This window comes from Ceratotherium simum, chromosome 25 (genome assembly GCF_057802395.1).
Source record: "Ceratotherium simum simum isolate JZ-2026a chromosome 25, ASM5780239v1, whole genome shotgun sequence".
In the NCBI taxonomy this organism is placed as follows: domain Eukaryota; kingdom Metazoa; phylum Chordata; class Mammalia; order Perissodactyla; family Rhinocerotidae; genus Ceratotherium; species Ceratotherium simum.
The window spans coordinates 46,362,964-46,379,109 of record NC_141924.1 but is presented as its reverse complement, the minus strand read 5'-3'; the positions used below and the strand labels follow the sequence as shown (position 1 = coordinate 46,379,109).

The 16,146-nt window shown below is 37.7% G+C and overlaps 1 protein-coding gene across 1 annotated transcript in view; it reads left to right on the top strand.

Moving 5' to 3' along the window:
- TRHDE (thyrotropin releasing hormone degrading enzyme) overlaps nucleotides 1-13,502 on the top strand; it is a 345,581-nt gene extending 332,079 nt beyond the window's left edge. The window contains exons 16-19 of the mRNA XM_004417871.3: nucleotides 4,638-4,805; nucleotides 5,354-5,494; nucleotides 8,026-8,107; nucleotides 13,359-13,502. Coding sequence (XP_004417928.2) covers nucleotides 4,638-4,805; nucleotides 5,354-5,494; nucleotides 8,026-8,107; nucleotides 13,359-13,502 — 535 coding nt within the window. The remainder of the gene's footprint in view (nucleotides 1-4,637; nucleotides 4,806-5,353; nucleotides 5,495-8,025; nucleotides 8,108-13,358) is intronic.
- Nucleotides 13,503-16,146: the final 2,644 nt, after the last annotated feature.

Sequence of the window (16,146 nt, the reverse complement as noted above, 5' to 3'; positions counted from 1 at the left end):
AAGGAGACGCACCTGCTATTCCCTTATCTCGCCATCCTCCTCCCTGCCAGTAGCCTCACAAGGCCACATGCAGGCTGGTGGGAAAGCACTGGCCAGCAAGGCCACAGGCTCCCCCTCCCTACAAGCAGCCACATTCCTCTTGCAATCTTAAAACCCCTTACAATCTTTAAAACCCCTTGCCTCCCATCTTTTGGGGAGACGGGACAAATTTGAGGGCTCACTCAACGTCTCCCGGCTGCTGTCACTCGAAATAAAAACCCTTTCCTTTCCGTAAGCCCGGTGTTCTGGTTTTATTTGTCCCCGCTTGTGTGGCGGGTAAAGCACCTGGGTATGTGTCCAGTAACAATATCCTGACTCTTAAGCTTTCAAAACTTTTATCATGCAAATGAACTCTGTCTTGATCCTATTTAAAGTGAGAATAGACTACGAAGTATAGTACATGTTACACTAATTAGGTAACAATTTCTGCAGTGTTAGTACCTGGAGGAGATCAAGGCACTTCCCTGTGGCTAAGCATTACGCCACTTATCTTGTGTGGAGGCGGCTGGGGAGACAACTCCCTGCACATGCGTACCCTGTGTGCCATGCCTACAGAGAAGCAAGCACAGCTTTCCTCCTCAGATGGTAAAATTCCATTAAAAGATTTACTTCTAAGACAGCAGTTAAAGAGAAACGACTACGGGTGTATATGCACATTTTCATAAATAATTTCCATGTTCACGAGAAGGGGCCCTCTCTCCCTGTAATCCTGATATCAGGAATCTCCCAGGACTCATTTGTACCGTTCATAACTATGGATTCTGTGGGTTTTTCAGCTCATGCTTTGCAAACAATTGAGCTTTTTTATTTGTTCCTAATGACTTTTGTTTATACAAAGAGATCTTAAACTGTCCCCAGAGCAATCATTTTGCTAAAATGTTAGAACATCTTTACAAATTTAGCAACAAAAGGGAGTTGCATTAACAACTGAAATCACTGGGAACCAAGGGCCCTTGGAAAATTTAGCACTCACCAATCTTGTTTTATTTTCAGTGATGAGTACAAAGAATCTTGTGGACTAGACGTTGATTCTTTATCTGGTAGGTGGGTAGGGAAGATGAGGAGAAGAGGGGGTGGGAAGTGGTATTCTCCAGCTAATTGGCTCTGTCCCTGCTCTTCTAAGGAGCCTCATGGACCTTGAGCAATGTGTACGTCGTGGCATCTGCTAATAGAGCCATTTCTTTCCTGAGAGTTTGGGGCTTTGTAGCTGAGACTGAGGGCTATTTTTCAATGGACCATCCACAGGCGTCAGAGTATATATGCAAACGTGTGTGTCTCATTTTCATAGTAATCAAATTTGATATATCTGCGCTGCACAGAAGGACGGCTGCTGACAACATGAAACTTGCCCTGCAGTTTCTTGCAGAGCACATCCAAATTAGGTGATGTTTCTCTTGATCTGCGGCTTCAGCGTCAGACACAGGGTCAGCCTCTATTCTGGGTAGCATTGCTGTCAAAGCCTACTTCACCCGGGCCAGCTTCTGTTCCGTTCTTTCAGGGTAGTCTGGCTGTCATTTCAGCCACTCTAGTGCTGGATGCCCTTTCAAAATTTCCTCTCCTTGCTCTGCATGTGACCAGCTTGCCGTACAGCACCTCCGTAAACACACCACCAGCCTAAGTCCTTTCAGTCACCCGGAGGCTGTGTTTTAACAAGCGTCACTTCACGGCTGCTGAACAGAATGACTATGTATTGTTGGAAATCCGGTCTTGCCAACATTGAATGTTTCTCAAAGATGACTAATTAAAACTGAGGATAAAAAGAAAAAAGATAATAAAAAAGAGGTTAGAGGTGACATCCGTGGCCAGTTCAGCACTGAGAATGGCAGGTTGGACGCAGTGGTGTTACTCTACAGCCCATTGGCTAGGCCCAGGACGTGGTGACAGTACCCTCTTAAAGGATATACTAATTTTTTATTTAAAGTTTTTTGTTTCTACTTTCTATCAGATAGTGTTTTATTGAACAACAAAAGTCAGAATTCGGTGACAATTATCTGATTATTACTACTAATAGAAATCGATGTATCTTATTTTCATTGTCATTAACCATGTCTAAGCTGATAAAAATAGGAAAGACTTTCACGTACAGATCATCCTGGTTTTCAACTTGTGATATAATTGTTATAGAGCAAAATATTCTCTCTTGGAACAGAGTTCCCTTTCTTGCAAAAAGAAGTTTATAACACAGACATCATGATATTATTATTATATAGACTAAATAATATAAGACGTGTAACCTGGAAAATAGTATTGCACACAGGTGTTATTGTCTACCTCTGATGCCCCTTCAGCTGGTACCCAGGACTTTGGACTGGCCAATCATTCATTCATCTATACATGCATCTCACACAATTCAGCATCAGCCAATAGCAACTGCTGAATAACAAGAATATGGATTTGAGTGAGTGACTGTAGTGTATGGCACTCAAGTTATTTCTAAGGAACATGGTTTAATATCTGCGTTTTCTTTTGTTTTTGTTTTTGCCTTTTCTATATTTCTGTGTGCCTTTTCTCCTTGAAACTGTTGATATTGGAGACTGATTTCATAGGCAGTAACAGACCTAATTCAATGGGCTCTGTCCTCGTGCTCTCTGGTAGATTAAGAGCTTAATGAATTTCTCGTAGAAAGTAAACTATTACTATTAGGTCTAACATTAAGAAAATATGCGTTGATTGATGAGTTGATGATCTCAGTACACATTTTATTGTTATTTCTTGCAAATGTTTATGTTGATCTCTTGGCCCAAGTCGTGACAATAATACAGTGTGCGCTCTGTAGCCTGTGCTATCCGGAGGCAGAGACTCATCCCCCTTTCAGCTGTTGATTTAGAGAAAGACTAGGTTTCTTAACTTCCTTATTGCACTTAGTCAAGATGGAGGCGTCTTTGTGATCTTACGTTGTAGCTACTGGAACTGAAACATTCTTCAAAAGGTGGTGGCGATGTTTTCCTTAGTGACTTCAGGTGCGCTGTGTGGCAGGCTGGTCACAAAGAGAGCAGGGAGAAGAAGACTTCACCAACCATTGGGAAGACTGTTGCTGGTACTTTCTTCAAGGGGGTCCAGGGCTGGGGGTGAAGACAGGAGAAAGATGTGAAACTCTTTGTTGATTTCTTCTGATGTTTCTATTCCTTTCGTTTCTTTAAAAACAACCCAACAAACAAACAAAATGCTTGTTTTCTAATACCACAAGAAGGAAGGCTTCAGTCAGCAAAGTTAAAGTGACTTTTCTTCAAACACTTTAATTACCTATAGGAAGAGACAGAATAATATAGTTTTAGCCATTTCTGGGAACCATGAATTTTGTATGATACTTCTAACAACTCTGCAAATCTGGTATCCTGATACACAATCCTCAATACCCTGATTGCAGCCCTACTTAGCTGCTTAAGAGAATGAGATGGAGATCACCTTCCTGTGGTCATTCAGACACTTCCTCCTGTTTTCCAGATACTCGTCGAACCATAGCAGTGTTTTAACCATCAAGGTTCTAAATCGTTAGAAGGGATGGTTTCATCTTGTTATCTAGAGAAAACACTTATTATTATTAACCACGTTCAAATTGGAAATGAGAAATTTTAATAATGGATTACTGAATATTACAGAAAGCAGAAATGCTTTTATGTTTTGCTGAGGAAGAGTTGCCCTGAGCTAACGGCTGTTGCCAATCTTCCTCTTTTTCTACGTGAGCTGCCTCCACAGCATGGCCTCTAACAGATGAGTGGTGTGGTTCCATGCTTGGGAACCCACCCCGGGCCCCTGAAGTGGAGCAGGCCAAACTTTAACCACTAGGCCATCAGGGCTGGCAAAGCAGAAATGCATTTTTAATGTCTTTTAAATATTGGAGTGTTCCATCAAAGAACTGAGTTTTTAAAATGTGAGGTATATACTGAAACTTGAAAGAACAATATTTAGTAAAAAATTGCTATGGCAAAGTACACATGAGAATTTACAACTGATAAATAGCCAAGACAAATTAAAGCCGCTAACAGTTTCCCTCTGCAACATTTCTTTTGGAGTCAAAGTCAAAATTTAGTCTATTTTTTATAGTTACTTTTATAAACATAGATCTTTCTGCTTTCTCAAAATTTACTGCTTATGTTTTATCTGTTTATTATCTCTATTAATAATTTTCTAGGTTCCAAGATTTGGAGAGCTACTGGAGGAAGATAATTTTAGAAAAAATTGTCTACGAATTTAGGAGAAAATCTTTCTGCTTTATCCAATCAGTCAGTCTCTTCAACCAGTGCTCTCTTGTCATTCTTGGATCTACCAATCATGAGGACACAATCTTTGGTTGATGAATATATTAATGTTGGTGGAAATATAAAGCACCCTATTCGTGTTGGTTTTTTAAGATTCTGTGTTCCAATTTTTGTTTAAATATAATTTCAAGAGTAGAAACAAAAATTGCATCCAAAACTACCTTAAATAAAATACATTATTTTTGAATATTGTTACTATATAGTATTATTGTCTTTCGGGTAAAGTCTAATTAACAAAATCATCTTTTTAAAACTGACTGTAATAAAGCAGCGTCTGTCTGTATTTTCAATACTATGAAGCTTTCATTAATAGAAAACCACCATGGGTTGCTTCTTTAGAATACCGCTGAATGTTAGAGACATCGTCTACTGTACAGGAGTTTCACTACTAGATGAGGATGTCTGGGAATTCATATGGATGAAATTCCACTCCACCACAGCTGTTTCTGAGAAGAAGATATTGTTGGAAGCCTTAACTTGCAGTGATGACAGGAATTTGTTAAATAGGTGGGTCAATTAATTTCTTAAATTTATGTGTGTAATGAAAGTATTCTCTGTTAATCAAACTGTTCTGAACTTGCTTTTATTTCCTTGAATATATGCTAGTTACTCTAAAATACATCTTTCTAGAGCTAAGGGAAACTGCCATGTTAACATGACTAAAACTAGCTGAGTTGAAAGATATAATACTTTTGTTTCTAATTAATTATTTTATATATTTTTTCATGTATATGTATGTAAGACAATATTTCATTATAAAAGGAAATGTTTACTATAAAGAATTTTAAAAGTCATTTGCATCATCAAACCAGAATTTTGATTTCTCCACCCACAAGATTTTTTCAGAATTTAATTAATGTTAATTAAAATACTATGAGTTCGATCTCCCTCCTTTTATAAACAGAAAATTATTCTATAGACAAACTTGTATAATAAAGTTTACATTGGACTATTCTTTTGAAGAATATGATAAATTAAATCATGTAATTTTTGTAATTTTATAAAAATATTTAAGTTATTGGGATAAAAATTTCCCCACAATTCTATTCTTAAAGGCTTCTGAATCTCTCACTGAATTCTGAGGTGGTGCTTGATCAAGATGCAATTGATGTGATAATCCACGTAGCTCGAAATCCACGTGGCCGAGACCTTGCCTGGAAGTTTTTCAGAGATAAATGGAAGATATTAAATACCAGGTAGAAATAAGAGTTCAATCTTTCATACTTGAGTGAGTAAATTAAAGGTGACATATGAGAGATAAAGACTCAACTTTTTTTGTTAGAACCAAGGTCCAGACAATAGAATTAGATTTTAAAATAGTCAGCCAAGATGGGTGTTGCCACTCCCGTGAAACTCAGAATTATTTTAACAATTCTATAACATTATTCATTTATTAAAGATTGATAACCATAATTATATATAGAAATGTGGGGGGGATGAAAAAGTTTAGCAGTGCATCTTACCTGGAAACTATCAAACTTTCCAAGGTTCAAAAAATAGTATCATGAAATTCCTATACCCTGATTGATAAATCCTGAGTTATAGATCAGATATAATGGTGATATAACAAGAACACTTTAATTACTTCTGTAGAATTGTTTTAAATTTCCTTTCAATGTAAATATTATAAAACACCTGAAATAAAACCATGGTACAGAGAAGAAACATTTGAATCATTGTATAATTCTAGTTGTGGTAGAATTCATTCTTGAGACATCATGCTTCATGGTGAGAATTCTTCAGCATCAATTTTGGAAAATATTTTGCTATGTATTTAAATATATTATAATAAATATTAATTTATTACTCTGATAATCTCTATGGTGTTTTAAAATTAAATTTATTATAAGCATGTAAATTCTGCATGTTTTCAAACCTAAATGTCCCCTGACAATGAACAGACGTAGTGTTGTCTCTCTTAAAAACTGGTATATAAACTTTATTTTTTAAAGTACACCTTTATTGGTTGCCATTGTACAAAGAGTTCAATTTGAATGGATGTGTCATATTAAAACACATTTCTAACTACAGATATTTCATTGTCAGAAAGCACTGATACTCCTAGAAGGCACATTGGCTTTTTTGTATTTTCAGCTCAGAAATTGGAGTGATTAGAAGATTAGAACTTGCTTTGCTGTCATGCACATTACACACACACACACACTGGCCTCTTCCCTTTGTCCCAAGAATCTCTCTGGAAAGCAAACGGGACATTTCCGTGCTGGAAAACCTTCTATGTTCTGTGCCACACCCCAAAAATCTTAGCTTCCTAATGAGTCCTCTGACCAACCCCTCAGCCTCTTATTTGCTATCCCCAGCCTCACAATATGTACACTCTTCCTACCAAATGCTTGCAGTTGTCTGCACATACCATGTTGTTTCACACCTCCTTGCCTTTGTTTGTGTTGGATCTCTGCCTAAAATTACTTTCTTCCTTGATGTTCTGAACTGCTCCATAGTCAATCTACATGCCCTCATCTCCCAGAAACCTTTCCCAAGACCCCACAGCTAAGAGAGCTTCTCTGAACACTGTGTATAATTTTATTATCACCACATTTAGCCCTAATAAATGGAAATTATCTGTTTACAATACTAGATAGTATGATACCTTCAAGGAAAGGATTGTGCCTTATTCATCTTCATGTGACTATAAGCAAAGTTTAGGCAAAACACCATTAGGAAAAGAATTATTTTCGTTCCTGGACAGTAGGCCATTTCTGTAAGCACATACTAATTACTAATGATTACTTATAGTTTTACCAAATGCCTATTTATTTTATTCAGATACTTTTTTCCCATGGAATAGTTCAACATTAGAATTACAACAAATTATGAAGGCCATCCTGTTTAGCCCCCTCGTTTTACAGATGAAAAAATTGAAACTCCAGAGCTAAATTACTGAAGGTCCCACAAACCAGTGCAGCATTAGAAAACCTCTTGTAACGATGGCTGGACCTTTGCTCCCCGAAACTCAGAATCTCATTTTCTGTGTACTTTTCTTAGTTCTAAGAGTATGATAGCCTGTGATTGGCATCCTTAGCACAGTAGAGACAAATCAATAAAGTGAGAAATCCTTCCAACTCACCGACACACTGTTCCTTGCCTTGGGTCATGAGTCAAGTAATTATGCTTGTGGTACAAGGATTATGATACCCAGAGAGCAAGTCTGTATTTCATTTTAATTCCCATTTGAAAAAAATGCTAATATTTTTGGAAGCATTTTTAAGAAATTTGGCTCAGTTTCTAAGCTTGAAAAAGGAGAAGGCCAATGTCAGTTATGACTGACCAGACCAAAGTTTCTGTGTGACATACTCATAATGCCCAAGTTTGTCTGTGCCCTGTTTCTCTGTTGGGATCCTTTTTCGTTATAGTGAGCTAGGTTGCTTTAAAATTGAAAGTTGAAAATCTTTCTTCCTCAGGCCTTGGACTGGGAATATAATAGTAATTTCTTAATCTAATTTAGAGGGCTCCTTTTTTTTTAAATTTACTACAATTTAGACCTCTCTGGAACACTGTGAGCCAAATCAGGTGGCATTAGGTGGTGTCCCATAGCCACAGCTCTTCCCTCTCCCTGATTCCCTAGAGAAATAAGCTTGAAAGCTCAGAGATCTTAACGGCTACAAGACAACACTGGTCAAATGGAACCCTTGGGAATGATTCTAAAACATCTGTATAGAAGTATTTCTTAAATTACTGCCTATGTTAACGTTGTTTTTTGTCTTTCAAGGTATGGAGAGGCATTATTTATGAATTCCAAACTTATCAGTGGAGTTACAGAATTTCTTAATACTGAAGGTGAACTCAAAGAGGTAAATATTTTAAGATGAGTTCTAATGCTTTTCTTTTATAGACATACGAAATTATACATTTACTTCAACCATTTCTTTTCAGCTGATTCATACCCATTCCTATAACACACACACACATCAATGCTAAAGACTTCACTCAATAATTATTTGCAAAGGTATTTCTGACATATTAAACTTTAAATGTCTGCGAGAGGTGTCTGAATGTAGTGATTCTCGAACTGGGGGACTCCAAATCCACTCCAGACATCTTTGATTCAGTCAGCTGCTCCTCAGCTGATTCTGTAAACCCTGTTTAGGGTCTTTGAGACAACATTGCCCTCCTGTCACGTGGCTCAGTGTTGGATCCAGGGGCCCAAGGTCAGTGTCGAGGTGCAGAACTTGAGCCTCACTGCCCTGTGGTTAGGCCTGCACAGAGCACGGATAACTGGGTGTGATAACATGCTTCATGCTGTCTGGTCTGTTAAATGGAAGGAATCCATGTGTGTGCAGAGGAGTGTATCTGGCAATACATATTGAGGTGATCAGTTTGTTTAATATTCTGCTTGGTACAATCACAAATGAATTTCATTAATGAAAATAAACTTAATTTTTTAAGGACTCGTGTCCAGTTTGTGTAGTACCTAACATTTCCTTTTTTCTCTGATTCATTTCTCCAGGAATTTTACCAGCTAATTTTGTTTGTTTGTGTACCATTAACTCACATCTTTAATAGAGAGGGGTGTGAAATGGGAAGGGGTCAATGGGCAGGAAGAAGGAGCAAAATAGAGACTCTACATTTTTTTGTGAGGAAGGTCAGCCCTGAGCTAACATCCATGCCACTCCTCTTTTTGCTGAGGAAGACTGGCCCTGGGCTAACATCCGCGCCCATCTTCCTCCACTGTATATGGGTTGTCGCCACAGCATGGCCTGACAAGCCGTGCGTCCGTGCACACCGGGATCCGAAACTGGGCCGCCAGCAGCGGAGCGCGCGCACTTAACCGCTACGCCACGGGGCAGGCCCTAGAGACTCTACTTTTACTTGATTGAAAAGAGCTGGGCTTCAAACATCTATTGCTTTTTCGTCTGCTGCTTTCCTCCGTTATAAAGATAGCTGAGATTGGGCATTGAGAATCCTGGTTTCCTCAGTTCTCACTGATGGGCTGCTGGATGCTGTGACCCAGAGCTAATAACATGGAGCAGCATTCCCCCAGAAGCATCCATCCTTAATATCTTCTAATATTGCCCAGCTTTGTATGCTCGTCCCCCATGCACTGACTTGGACTCTTTCACACCATGAGCTAAGCTAAGCTAAGTCTCTGATTGTAATGATTTGAAATTCGATTTTTATTCCCGCTATGTGTATTCCCAACCCTGCAGGCTTTGGTTTCAAAAGCCCCAGCACATGTTTTACTATATTTTTTAATAAAGGAACTAAATGGGAAGGACGTCTTTCATATCTATACAAAGCAGAAAGAAAGAGCAATTAAATTAATGATTGCTTCCAATTTTCTCTGTGTTTAAATAAAGTACTTTTAATCTCATAATTTTACATTCAATAATCTGGAAGTGAAAGACTCATTTAGTCCCAACCTGTGCAGCCATTGAAGTGAACACAGAAGTGAAGGGCTCTTCCTTCCTCTCCTCCCCCACCTCCCTCCCCTTCCCTCCACTCCCTACCTTCTCACCTCTTCTCTCCTGCCTTTCCCCCTTTGCCCTCACCTCCTGCCTCTCTCCTGTCCCTTCTCTCTCTTTTTCTGTCCTCTAACTCTGTGTTTCATATTTTCCTTGCTTCAGTAGTACCGGGGCCGTGGAAAAACCTCTTTTAAACGGACATTTAATTGATTTTATCATACACTCACCATTTTGTTTTACATATTTCACTTATATATTTAATTTTTTACACTTGATATAATTGCCATTTAAAATGTTCCAAGATATCCTTATAATGAAAGGTGCAGTTTCAAAACTGAAACTAAATTGCACCTTTTATCCCATGACCTGGAAAGCGGCTGACTTCACCACACAGGCTCTCGGTGGCCTGAGTGATGAGTCCCTTCAGACAGGGCTGCCTGCTCTGCCCTGCTCCTGTAACAGCTGCTGCCTGAGGCTCTTCTGTACTTTCATTATCTAATCATCTTCTGTAGGCCGGGGGACCGCTCTCGTAGGGCGGGACAGGGGTTTAGTTTGTGTTGCCGATGACCCCTTGTCATAAACATGAAGGGGCTGAGAAGAGTCCAGTCTCGTTCTCCCAGAAGCAGTGAGCCCTGTAAGCAGACAGCTGGATGTGCTCCCTCCGGATATGGCATCTGCTTGTCTGCACTGACAGGAATAAGAGCTTATGGATCAAAAGCGGATCAGCGGCTTTATGAATTCTGAAAACTCATTTGAGATTTTAATGATCCCCATCAGTTTTAGAGGCATTCAGTAGAGAAATTTATATTATTCCGTGGTCCTTTCCCAAAAATTGCATTCTAATACCTGAAACTGGCAATTTCCTTTTAATTACATGGCTCTAACAATTTGAACAATATTTCTCCATGAAACAGTGCATTTCCTTAATTTTAAACTAATGGCTGTACAACCTCGTGGAACCTCAGAAGCCCTTGCCATTTTTCCATACTAATGTCTGTCAGGCAACCTCCTCAGCATGCGTTTCCCCGCCTCTTGACCCTAATATACAGCACAGTTGTAGAGGAACATAGATCCTGTGCATCACAGACATCCCGTTTACTGTTTTAATGTTGAAAATGTAAACCTCATAATAGGAAAATAGCTAATTCTGCTCATTTATAGAGTTACTAAGAGTATATTACATTTTGCAATTTACTCTAAAAATAATTTATTTTGTGATGTTTAGGGTCTAGGGTACCCTAAAATAAGAGTTTTTAAAATACTAAAATGTTTGTATTGGAGAAATTAACAAACATGTCTAGAAATTTTACACTAGAAGAACAGAGAGCACAGACAACTCTGACATCTTACTAAATGTTATTTTATAAAAATGTCTAAACTTGCAACATTTTAAAATAAAAATATAAGATGGCATACATATTTAGGAAACACAATAATAAAAACTAATAGAAGCAAAAAACCTATCAAAGAGCTGCAGAAATAAGCCAACTGGAGGCCAAATGCCTTCCACCTACCCCATGCCCTGTAAAGTGAGGCAGTGTTCTGGAAGGTGCTGTGGTCACGCCCTAAGACCGCTTAGACAGCTTCTCTGACCACAAGTTTGCCTAAAGAGCTGTGGATGAATACAGGGCGTAAGATCAGTTTGTGCCAGCTATGGAAAGTGGGCCAGATGTGTGCTGACCAATAAGCTCCTCCTAACGTGTGTAGGAGTCACCTGAGGCTCTCGGGGCTCTGGGGGAAGTCTTCAGAGCACTGAAATAGTGATTTCAGAAAGGAATCCCTAGAGAACCAGTTCCATTTTCTGTTGACAGTTCTCTTGCAGGATAATCTGACCCACTATCCTTGCTTCAAGCCCACAGATTGCCTTTGAGGAGGACGTAAGGCTTTGCTGTACGTGTTCGGGCTGGCTTGCCCGCTCATCAGGAGGCCAAGAGCAGGCTCCTCAGGATCAAGGCCGCCAAAGGGAGGTGTATCACTGTCTGGCGTGGTCAGTGAAGGCCTAGGACAATATATAATCATGCAGAGTGTATAGTAAAAGGAGTAGGTGTAATTTTTTTCTGATTGACATATATTCTGTAAATAATGCCACTGTAATGTTATATTTTTATAATAAATTAAAACACAAAATTGAAAACATAGATCAAAATGTATTATTTGTTACTTTAGAGATATAGACTGAATGAATCAGAACATAAGTATATAAATACAAATGCATTGTTGGATTATTCAGCTAAAGTTTAAAAATATGACTCCAATGCTTCCCTTAGACTTCCTTTTTGCGTATGTGTCATGTTGCAGGTATATGTGTGTGGCACAATACCTAAAATATTGAAGATATTCAATAAATTACAATCCCTTCCCTTCTTCCTGTTTCTTTAATTTGTGTAAATTTGGTCAAATGTCAAATCACTTTCAAGGATAGCACTGATAAGTCTTTGTTATACAATGGATGTTTTCCATGTTTGCTATAAAAGCATAGTGATTTTGAAGTCTTGTAAAGGATATAGCTCTGAGATATGGTTATCCGTGGCTAATGCTTCTGGGCACAGGGCTTTGTAGGAAAGTAGAGGATAAACTTTGAGAAAACTCATCAATATCATGTAATCTGAGTAATACTGTCATAAACAAACCAAGCTACCCAGGAATCAATTTCTAGATTAATTCAAAAGGTATAATTAACTCCATTTTAAATGTCCCCTGCCAGTCCCTGAGCCAACCTTGACGCGCTGCATTTCCCTCCTGGCAGAGCCTCCGTGTGGCGCCCACCGTGCTATGACTCACACCCACACTAATTACACTGCATAATGCTTCTGTGTTGCAAGTTGATTTTTCACATTTGTCTATTAGCATCAAAATTGTTGGTTGGTTGCCAGTTTCTTAAGATATATCAAACAGCAAGAAAAACTGCTAGTATTTAATCTTAAAATAAAATCCTTGCACATTCCCAGAGTATGTGAACACTAGGGAAAATCTTATATCCGTGAAAATTATGAGAAAACATTTAAAAATTATAACATGTTAATTAAGTGCTCAGATTCTCTACCTACACGAGACCACATTCCTCCTTCCTTCTTTCTAAATCCAGTTATTCCAGTGATTGCAGTGTCACTAATCATCCTGTTTTCATGTCATCATTACTTTTTCCCACCACCCAATAACTTCACCAATCCCTTGCCATCAAAGAGGGTGTCAAGCCCTCATACTGCTTACTTGGAGAAGGTCAAGAATAATTTCCTCTCTACCAACAAAAAGTGAACTTTAATCTCTATGTTCGTTGTTTAAGGCTATTTTGTACGTTGGCTATGCTTTGTATGTAGAACTAGTCTTTGCCACAATCCCATCAACCTATTATGAAAAGATAATTATGTCTTTTAATATTTATCTGTGAAACAATAAGCTGAGTTTGGAGCTATTTAAACTGTAATATCAACTCTTTTTTCTTTTTAGTTCCAAAAGAAGTTACATCACAGCGAATGGACACACCTGTTATATTGCATCATCACGAGGCTTGCGCCACATATTAAGCACACCTGCTGTCATGATTGTGGCACTTTGTTTCGAATAGATTCTTGTTCATATATGTTGGACTGAGTTCATTCTAAGACATGCATATTTACCATTTTAAAATCTCTATTTCCAGCTAAAGACCTTCATGAAGAACTATGACGGAGTAGCTGCTGCCTCTTTCTCAAGAGCCGTGGAAACTGTAGAAGCCAACGTCCGCTGGAAAACGCTTTATCAAGATGAGCTTTTCCAATGGTTAGGAAAAGCTCTGAGGCACTAATCTGTGTCTCTTATAAACAATCCAACTCAGAATTTTGTGAGAAGACCTGATTTATGTGGAATGAGGAAAATGTGCTATGTGGAAAATGGCCAGATTTTCAGTGTTAATATGTGGGAGGAATAATTTTTTCTTTTAATTTTTGGTTTTGGGGGATTTTTTTGTTTCATTCATTCTGTTTTGTTTCTCTGCTGAGTGTTCTTCCCTAAAGAAACTCTTGCGAGTGAAACTAGCCATGACTGTTTCAGCTGTACCTTCCTCGCTGTACAGGACCAAATATGACAGTGGTGCATGTCGATGTCATAGTCAGTTTGAAAAAACATATTCAGAATATTTTGTGCATGGTTGTATGGTCCTGCCTGTGTTCCAGCATGCTTATTCAAAATGTCCAGTGTTGTATGTGAATGTACGTTACATCCTGGATGGGCATTATGCAAAAGCACAAAGATTATCTATGACAATCAGTGTTGCAATGAAAGAAAAACTAAAAAAGGGAATTATATTCTTAGTCCTGGGCAATGTGAGAGGTAAAATAGCCCTTTAAGTGATCAATGTCACTTATTTCAGCACTTAGACTGTCTTGCAATGATTACTCTGTTGCTAACTCATTTTCTTTGAGTTAAAGCTATGTATCCATTTAAAGGCATATAGATAGTATGTGCATATGTATGTGTACATGGGGAAGTCTCGTATGTATATAGTATGTTGTACACTGCACTGTGCAAAGAATCTCTTCAGATCAAAGAAAATTTATTTCTTTTTATAAACTTATTCAAACTTTGAAAAGGCTTATAAGAATTTATCTCAACACTATCCTTCCTGACAATTTCCTGACTAAATTTTTCAACTGTTATGGATTTTTTTCATCTACTTCCTGAACAATGGTCTATTCTACTACATAAAAATGAATTCAAACAAAATTCATGTATAAACACTCTTCTAATTTTCCTAAGTGGCAGCCTCTCATCCTAAATATAGATTCTGTCATCATTTTGGCCAAAGTTCCTATTGCATAAAACAATTGTGCATACTTAATAATTGTCAGTGCGGAGAAAATATTTATTTTCCATCTTATTTGTTTTTCCATCTCATGTTGGGTGGTCCAGAGAGTTAAAAAAAACTCTCTCTGTGTGTTGGTCTTCGTGTCTGTGTGAAACTAATCCTCCACTGAGTGACCATACCTCAAGTGGGTCTGTTAGCATTTAATGACCTTCGATGCCATTTGTGCCATCCATTAAGGTGAAAAGCTACTTTTCTTAAGCAAAGCTTTTCCTTTGACGATGACAACTCTGTTCTACCTGGGAATTTCGAATTGCACTTTTCATGGCTGTGTGTTATGTAATACAAGTGTTTTTAAATGGTTTTCTCACCCAGTAGGCCAGCTCTCCAAACATTGCTTAGATGCTTCAAAATGACATACTTTATGTTTACTGTTATAAAATACCAATACAACTACTGTACATAAGCCAAATGTTTGTGGACCACTTTCTATTTTCCTGAGGTTTTCCACTCCTCCAAATCTTCTTGCAAATCATTGAAAGAAATATATTCTAACTCTAGTAGTCATTGAACACTGGAAAAAAAAATCAGGTATTTTAGAAACCAGAGCCATAGATTTATTACAAGTTTGTAATACAGAGGGGCAATTTCCTAATCAATATCACCTAAAATTGAATTTTATCTTTTTATCAGTTAATATCTATTACTCATACAAAATTTTCCAGCACTTCATGCAGTTAAATCACATTAATTTTAAATCTCTATATGGTGTTCATAAGACATAGTAATGCTTAGTATAAAATCTAAGTTATCCGTCCTATCAGAAGTGATGAAATTCAATTAGTACACATTCCATATATGAAATCCTTGAGGGGTAAGTTCTGAAACATAACAATAATAAATACCACACTGCTGTGCAGGTCTGAAATATGTACTCTATCACTGCTGGATTCACGTAATAGAGAAGATAAAAAATTAGAGGTGGATGTCTTGTTTTGTGTCATGAATTACTGAAAATACTGAACAGTTGTGACATTCTTTTGAGTGAAATCACCATTTTTAGATTTGAGTTATAAGGGCTTTTATAGTTCTTTTTTCCTCCCCACCGTTAATAATCTTAACCGTCTTTCAGTATTTTAGTGGCCTTGAACAACTGGTTTCGCTACGGTGTCAAAGCCTAAGTGTATAATTCTGTGCAGTGTTCAATACCTCGTATAATACTTGTTCAAGTGGTATCAATGGCATTGAGATGGAATTTTTGTTCGACATATTTTTCAATAATTTATCTTTTCCAATGTTGAAGATATTTCAGGCTTTAACGGTTTTTAGTTGTTTAAATAGGTAATATTTTCAAAATAATAAAATGACCAATGATATCTCTTGGAATATTCTGTAAAATGTAGTTATAAAATGCTATTTTCTACATAGAGTTTTTATCTTTTTTCTCTTCTTTGTCTGTTTTACAAATCATATATGTGCATGAAATAACAAATTGTTGAAAGTGTCTAACATCTAGGCTTAAAACTTGACTGTGCCAGTATATGTACAACAGCAAAACTTGGTTTCAATTAGAAAAGACTCAATTATTTACCATACTGAGTATTAAATATCTCTAGGTAACTTGTAAATAAAAAGTTTTCCCCATTTT